Below are 8,057 nucleotides of genomic sequence, written 5' to 3'. Positions count from 1 at the left end.
TGCCTGATACACTAAGTAGCCCACACAGCAAATCTGCATATGCCTTAGAGTGTTAGCTGTTTAACATATTCTGGGCAGCTGACATTCATATCTGTGAGAGGTTAATAACACCCTGTGAACCAGAGGGTTCCTGGGCACACTTGGGTAATTGCTGCAGTTAAATGCTTTAGACTCACAGCAGCCTCTGGAGATGAAATTCTCATGCAAAATTCATTCCCATGAATTACTGCAGTTCATCAAAGATTCTTCTCACAAAAGTACTGCACAGTGAATTTCTTCAACTGAAGCTTGTATCTTGATCAAAAATGTAAGTCTGTCAATACAAACCCCTACCTCTGCCTCAAGCAGAGTCTTGTTCTACCCCTCTAGGAAGCTGCAGCCTCTGGAAGCACAGAGCAGCCCTCAGGCTGCCCAGCACCACTAACGCTGGCCTTCTGGGAAGCCTCGGAGAGAAACAGAGAGGAAACAAAGGTCTGCCCAGGTTATTAGACAGTGAATGGATTTGGGAAAAAAAAAAAAAAAAAAAAAAAAAAAAAAAAAAAAAAAAAAAAAAGACACCAACAAACCAAAAAACACTATGTGACAGGACCGTCTTTTGGGTTTTTGGGATCCTTTTAAGATGACAGCCTTTCAGCTGCTATCACCATGAGAAGCCCAAGAAAAGGGGAGGGGGATGGCACACAAGAATTAGCTCCATTCAATTTGGGTTACTACTCCTTGTGCAACACATTATGAAATGAGTGTTAGCTCATCTAGACTCATTAGGTTACAAAGTAATTCCAGGCTGTCTAAAAGCATATCTTTACCGTACGCCTTCAGACAAAACACAACTTTCTGAACGTACTGCTTAGAGCGTACTTCCAGAACGAAGCTTCCCAGCCAAAGAACAGACCTGCATCGTACCAAGGCGAATCGCCTCTCTTTTTCTTCCGCAGGGCGGGGGAAGCAAATATACCCAGCACATTTTAAGCGGCGGAGATGACAAAAGACAAGACATTTTGTTCCACGCTGCACCACAGGCACCCATAGAACGCGTCCTTCCGGCGGCAGACGGGGGGCGGGGACAGGCGGGGACGGGCTCCATCCCGTGCCCGGGGCACTCCCGGCGGAAGCGGTCCGCGGGGCGGGGAGCCATGGCGGCCATGGTGGTGGAGCAACGTGAGTTGGGGCGGCTCTCGGCGCTCGCCGTGTACCGCCGGATGGCGGGGGCCGGGCGGATGGAGCGGCGCCGCCGCGGGGCCCCGCTGCCCGCGGGTCGCAAGCGGGCCAAGGCCCGCCCGAGGCGCGGCCGGGCGGGAGGCGGCGGTTCGGAGCCGGAGGCGCCGCCGCCCGCCGCGCCCCCGAGCCGCGTGGAGCTCCCCGAGGAGGCCCCCGTGGAGGCCCCTGTGGAGCTCCCCGTGGTGGTCCCCGTGGAGCTCCCCGTGGAGCTCCCCGTGGTGGTCCCCGTGGAGGCCCCCGTGGTGGTCCCCGTGGAGGCCCCCGTGGATCCTCGGCCCGAGGCGACGGACGCTGGGCCTGACGCGAAACCGCGTGGTGGCCCCAAGGCGATGCCAGGCGGCCCGCGGCCGGCCGGGAAGGACGGCGGCGGTGTGTCGGGGCTGCTGCGGCGACTGGCGCGGCTGGAGGACAGCCGGCAGCGGGCCGCCGAGCTCTTCCGCTGGCTGCTGGCCCCGGTGGCGCCGGCGGAGTTCCTGGGGCGGCACTGGGAACGGGCGCCGCTGCTGCTGCGGCGGGGCGACCCCGGCTACTACGCGGGGCTCTTCTCCACGGCCGACTTCGACGCCGCCTTGCGAGGAGGAGAGGTTCACTTCGGCACCCACCTGGATGTGACCAGCTATGCCGAGGGAGTGCGGGAGACGCACAACCCCTCCGGCAGAGCCCTGCCCGCTGTCGTGTGGGACTTCTACCAGAACGGCTGCTCCCTGCGCCTCCTCTGCCCGCAGGCCTTCTCCCCTACCGTCTGGCACTTCCTCTCCATCCTGCAGGAGCAGTTTGGCAGCATGGCAGGGGCGAACACCTACCTCACACCCCCGGGTACACAGGGCTTTGCCCCCCACTATGATGACATCGAGGCCTTCGTGCTGCAGCTGGAGGGGAAGAAGCACTGGCGTGTCTACAGGCCCCGAACAGATGCTGAGGTGCTGCCCCAGTTCTCCAGCGCAAACCTCACGCAGGCTGAACTCGGTGAGCCTGTGCTGGAGACTGTGCTGGAGGCTGGAGACCTGCTGTACTTCCCCCGGGGCTTTATCCACCAGGGTGATTGTCTCCCTGATGCACATTCACTCCACATCACTGTGTCTTCCTACCAGAGGAATTCCTGGGGGGACTTTCTGGAGAAGCTCCTCCCAGCTGCCCTGCAGATGGCCCTGGAGGAAGACGTGGAGTACCGACGGGGGCTTCCCATGGACTACCTGCAGTATATGGGAGTCGCTAACTCTGACACAGTCGATGCTCGGCGAACGGCCTTTGTGGAGAAGGTGCAGAGCCTGATAAAGAAGCTTGTTGACTATGCACCCATCGATGCTGCTGTGGATCAGAGAGCCAAGTCGTTTCTTCATGACTGTCTCCCTCCAGTGCTCACGCGAAGTGAAAAGGCACAGAGTGTCTACGGCTTCCCAGCCCGGTGGCAAGATGGAGGCCCCTGCAATGTTGATATTCTGATAACAAAAGACACCGAAGTACGCCTGCTCCGTCATGGCATTGTTAGACTGTGTAATGAAGAAGCAGGTATGATGCTGTACTACACTACAGAAAACTCAAGAGTGTATCATAAGGAAGAGCCCAAGTTCCTTGAGCTAGATCCTGAATATACAGACAGTATAGAATTTCTTCTGTCTTCCTATCCAAATCATGTAAGTGTGGCTAACCTTCCATGTGAAACCTTGGAGGAAAAGATTTCTCTAGCTACACTTCTGTTTGAGAAAGGTATTCTGACTACAAAGAAGCCTCTGGCAAAAATCTAACCCTTATTTTTTCACAAAATAAAAGTACACTTGTTTAGAAAATGTTCTGTCTTGGTCTTGCCTTCCGTCTGCTAGATATGAATCAGCAGTTCAGGTCTGTGCATCTCATCTGGGGGTAGAAGGTCTGTGTCGTGGGTAGAGAAATCAAATGTTCTGAATAAAATAAGTATTTGCTCTAGGAGCAATTCTGCATGGCTGAGTGCCTAGAGAAGAGAATTTGTTATCTTCTTTTCACCAGCCATGTTATTACACCCTAGGTAACTTCAGGGAGGTTGTGAACTTTCTTGTAGTCATCGTCATGTTTTCAGAGTATTTTAAAGCAGTCTGCTCAGCTGCATGCAGGAAATACTGTTCATAGGCATATTTGGTAATGGTCACCATTCTGTGTGCCTTTGCTGGGCATATGGTGTGGCTTCAGGCCCATGCTGTGTTGTAAAGATCCCTTGGTCACACATTTACACTTCCTAAAAGAGGGGCCTGCAGGCAGCTCCCACTCAGTTTGAGCAATCGCACCCACCTATGTGGCCCTGCCCCTACTGAATGATGCAGTAAGATTTTCTCAGGCAAACGTGATCTGTTGCGTTTGAAATGCTTCAGGTTCGCTTGCTTCCTTTTCAGTCCAGTAATACAGGTAAAATATCTTCCCCTCCTGGTTTCCCCACAGCAGCGTTTAGCAATTAAATTATTGGTCCTTTCAAGGCAAGTGGAGTGCCTTCCAATATGTTTGGGGATTTTTTGTGCTGGGTGAAAAAGTTTCATTTTAGGACCTATCAAGTTACACGAATATGTGCCTGGCTGTGAGGTCAGTCCCCATAAATACTGGCAAACCTCTGAAACATTTTTCCACAATGCTATTTTATCATAGCAGTCAGCAGGTGAGAGGTATTCTGTGTTTAAAGCCTCCTGAAGCTATACTCACAGTGAGTGGGGTGCATTGCCCTGTGCTCCTCTGAGCTGTTGGGTTATCCAGGTTTTGCAAGATGGCACCCATACGCTCAACTGTTTGGAATTTAAGTGTACAGTATGTCCTCCAAGATCCCATACTTGGAACACTGCCAGCCTTTCCTCCCTCTTTTGTCTGTATGCTTTTGCTAAATCTTGAAAGTTGAGCTGTGTAAAATTGCACAAGATCATGCTGGGGTGCCCTTGGGCCTCTTGGCTCTGTGAAGCGCTAGTGGCTGGACAGAAATGCTGTTGCCAAACTCATCCTCTGACCCCCTGTCTATTCATCCTCACCAGCCATCCTTACCGCACCATTTACGTCCCTGGTAAATATCTCCTGTCTCAGTGGTGCCCTTCCTGGGTTGCTCTGTGTGCTCTATGTGCAACCACAGGCACCAGCACTGCAGCTTTGTTGCTTGAGGCTGTGCTGCAGAGCTGCACCAGGAGCTCATGCCGCTCTTTCTGCGATGGCTGCAAGTACTCCCATGTCTGTTTTGAGCATTTTAATCCTGACCAAAGACAGCATAAAATCTCCTTAGCTTTTCCTTTCCCTGGACTCTGGAAACTGCCTGGACTTACAGGACACCTTACAGGTACTCCTCACAGATTTACACAGGACTAGCTAGGCACAGAGTTTCTCTTTTCTTAATTGCTCTTTCTGCAGAAAGCTATTTCTTGCTGAGACCTGCAGAGTATACCAAATTTTTTTGACTAGGAGGTGGTGGTCCATTATGATCCCAGTAAGAAAAGCATATTTTGTAAGGTATCTAAAAATGCCATGTATTATAGCTAACACTAATCTTACATCCCTTTAGATGCTGAGAACCCCAAGCAAAGAAGCATTTCCCCATGTCACGCAGACGTGGTTCATAGGAGAGATTGTCTCTGTTTTGCGGAGAAAAGAAGAAAACCCCACAACTTTGTCAAAGTTGTAAAGCTTGGTATGTTTATTACAGTGCTGGACGCATGTGGACATTGCTCTCCTCAAAAAAGGCATGCGTGCCTCTGAGAACTTCAGGTCTCTTTTTATCTCTCTCTCAAATACATATGCATACAGTTTCACAATAGGTTCATACATATTCATTTTTATGGGTTTCATTGACATTTACCGCTAGTTCCCTTTTATCAGAAAGAATTCCGAGGTCAGGCTGACTTGCCCTTACAGCAGTCCCTGTCACTCTCTATCATCTTTTGTCTCCCCCCCTTTATCTCTGTCCTTCACTGAAGTAACTTCACTGAGCTTAGGCCTTGCAGTCTGGCTAAATAACTACGATTTCTAACCACAGACTCAACTCAAAAATGTACATTTCATCTAAATTAAAATGGATTTCTATCCTGGAAAATTTTCACTTTGCTTCATCTCCTTTCAGTCTTTTAAGGTATTGTAAGATTCTTGAATAAGGAAACAGCTCTGTGTAGCATATCTACAGTCAAAGAGAAACAATGTTTGCAAGGGAATATCTTTCTGCACTGTTCAATAAGGGCAGGGCCACATAAGCTGTGTTACCTCAGGTCCTGGGTGGGAGCTGCCTGTGGTCTTCGTAAGGAAGAGCTGGCTGAGTTTCCTGTAGGGCTTGGGTTCTGTGCAGGCAGCACAGGCCTGAAGGCCCCGTTGTACAGGCAGCGCAGCACAGGCACCAAAGGCATGGGGCAGCGTCGTGTCCTCCAGAGGTCATAACACCGTGGCTATTGGAGGGGAATGTTCTGCATGCTGTAAGGCAAGGACCATGCTGATGGTCCCTTCATGGGCTTCCAAGCAGTGCAGAAACACAAATGAAGATACAGGGAACATATCCACCAATTTTTCCAAGCGAAGCTGAGCAGGACAGGAGAGTTTTGAGAGAATAAGCATTTATTTGCTCTTGTAATCAGATCCTTGGGGCACAGGAACAGCATCTTTTTGAAGGACACAAGGACCATTGAGTTTCACAACATCTATATGGGGCACAAAAAGTGGGGAGGGGAGTCGGCAGTCCCACACGTGCCTGTCACTTTGCCACTTTCGAGAAAGATGCAGAAATACTCATCTGGTTTAGCTAGCACCTGCCAGAATGCTCACCTAGGAAAGGGGAAGGATCAACAGATATGCACTGGTACTATTCAGAGCATGGGTACTATTCAGATACCACAATCTCAGAGTGACTGAGAAGAGAAGACACCTGCATTGTGGAGAGGAGACACCTGCATTTTTTGAAGCAGCTTTCATGAATTGTCACCACATGCCCACATGTGAACCTTTACTGGTAGCCAGCAAGGACAACCAGTGGGAGGTTGTCCTTGGCTGGGTGTTGGATATCTGCCAAACCACTCTTTCAATCCTCTTTAGCAACAGGAGAGGTGAAGAAACTAAGAAGAGAAATCTTACAGATCAAGACAAGGACAGGGAATAATTCATCAATATTTTGGCCAATATCACTGACAAAACAGACTTGACTTAGAGAAGATTAATTTAATTTATTGCCAGTAAATAACAGAGTAGACAGAGAGATATAAAAAGAAAATTAAAACCACCTCTTCCTCATCTTTGAGCAGCATTAGGTACATCTCTGAGATGGCTGAAACTGTCTCTGTCAAATATGGGGGAACCTTGATCTCTTACTGCCTCCCACTACCAAAACGTTTCTACATTAGCTGTAAATAATCTTATTTTTCTCTTGCAACCAGAGTTCAAATAGTGTCATTGTTCTTGTTCTCTCTTGGCTATCATAAGAGAATGTTTTACATACAATAGAAAAAAAAAAATTGTGTAGGAGATGCCTGTCATTTGTTCAAAAGAAAAAGTAAATATTGCTGTCACATTCTTTGTGTAGTTTTGCAAACTCTCAGCATTAGACAATCTTGCCCTCCATGAATCTTTTCAGCTGAGCACTGATGAGCATTTCCTCCTATCTCCCAGGTGAAGGGTCCAGGGGTTGGCCTGCCTGGTTTCTCCAAAGGAGCCGAAGTGTCCCTTGCCATGGCTGCCTTCCTGAAGAACATCTTGGCTGTTGCTTCCCTCAATGCCCCTGTTGCTGTTACAGTGATTCCTCTCTCTTACAAAGATAAAATCATCCCCACTGTGACCTTACATAAACAAAAAGCCAAGGCCACCAACTCCAAATTTCTTGACTATTCTGATGGCATGGATGATCCCTTTCAAGCCCCTGGGGACCAAAGCCGGATCCCACTAGAGAAAAGTGAGGCACAGCTTCTATTCATTGTGGGCCAAGATGACTGTGTTGTCAAAAGTGAGTATCATGCTACTGAAGTCTGCAAGCTTCTGCAGGCTCAAGGGAAGAAAACTTTTCAGATCCTCTCCTACCCTGGAACAGGGCACTGCATAGACCCACCCTTTTTTCCTTTGTACCACATAGGAAGCCACCCTGTTTTTCACAAGCGAGCAGCCCTGGGTGGGGAGCTCAGGGCTTATTCTAAAGCTCAGGTTCATGCTTGGTCACAGATCCAGGCATTTTTCAAAAAGTATTTAATTGTTAACTAATGTGCAACAAATAATGTGCAAGTAACACACAATTTTGAACAACCAGATCTGATAAATTCTACTACATTTATCAGGTCAAACCTTGTCACAGCTGTACCAGTAAAACTACAGGATATTTCATGATTTTGCATATCCATAAAACAGAAAAAGTTGTCCTTTAGCTTAAAGCCATTACATTGCTCATAAATTTTTAATTGTACAGGCCTCCTTCAGGTACTGAGAGGTGGCAATAAGGTGTCCCTGGAGCTTTCTCATCTTTGAGCTGAGATGCTCCATCTGTGTCAGGGGATCGGCTGTGATGATCCCACCCTGCCGTGGGTGCTGGCAGGGATGCAACAATGGCTCCAGGCAAATCTGGCATCTCCCAGCACATGTGGATCCACACCATTCCTGCTTAAATTCCCCCCACCCCCGCCTATGTGTAGGAAGCTGCATTCATAAAAGAAGCCTCAACTTGAATGCAGACAGTGGACTCGACAACTCCAGAGCCATGTGGCAGGTCAGTGCCCGCTCCCTGTGCCGGGCCAGCTTCCGCGCCTGGCAGAGGCGGCTGCCCTGGCCCGGCCCCGCACCTGCAGCCCCACGGAGCCGCGGCCCCGCGTGGAGCCCCGGGACAGCCCCCGCCCAGGGACTCTCCTCCATGGCCCCCTCCATCCGCCTGTCGCCCGCCGCCC

General features: G+C 49.8%; 2 protein-coding genes across 2 annotated transcripts; both read left to right on the top strand.

Moving 5' to 3' along the window:
- The first annotated feature begins 1,133 nt into the window (after nucleotides 1-1,133).
- Nucleotides 1,134-3,005, top strand: RIOX1 (ribosomal oxygenase 1). Its single transcript, XM_059474576.1, is given in 3 exon segments — nucleotides 1,134-1,358; nucleotides 1,361-1,465; nucleotides 1,467-3,005. Coding segments are annotated over 3 exon segments (1,827 nt in total). The 3' UTR covers nucleotides 2,964-3,005.
- Nucleotides 3,006-4,355: 1,350 nt separating this feature from the next.
- On the top strand, nucleotides 4,356-7,383 carry LOC132074858 (acyl-coenzyme A thioesterase 6-like). The gene is made up of 2 exons (XM_059474896.1): nucleotides 4,356-4,382; nucleotides 6,802-7,383. The coding sequence occupies exons 1-2, from the start codon at nucleotides 4,356-4,358 to the stop codon at nucleotides 7,381-7,383; spliced, it is 609 nt and encodes a 202-aa protein (XP_059330879.1).
- Nucleotides 7,384-8,057: the final 674 nt, after the last annotated feature.

This window comes from Ammospiza nelsoni, chromosome 6, assembly GCF_027579445.1.
Source record: "Ammospiza nelsoni isolate bAmmNel1 chromosome 6, bAmmNel1.pri, whole genome shotgun sequence".
NCBI classification, from domain to species: domain Eukaryota; kingdom Metazoa; phylum Chordata; class Aves; order Passeriformes; family Passerellidae; genus Ammospiza; species Ammospiza nelsoni.
The sequence above is the reverse complement of the archived record's forward strand: the minus strand, read 5'-3'. Positions and strand labels throughout refer to the sequence as shown.

Bases quoted from the DNA above. Each gene is read 5' to 3' on its own strand.
- LOC132074858 (XM_059474896.1), top strand. From the start codon at position 4,356: ATGCCGCTCTTTCTGCGATGGCTGCAA. The intron at 4,383-6,801 runs GTACTCCCATGT...CCTATCTCCCAG, and splicing joins TCTTTCTGCGATGGCTGCAA to GTGAAGGGTCCAGGGGTTGG.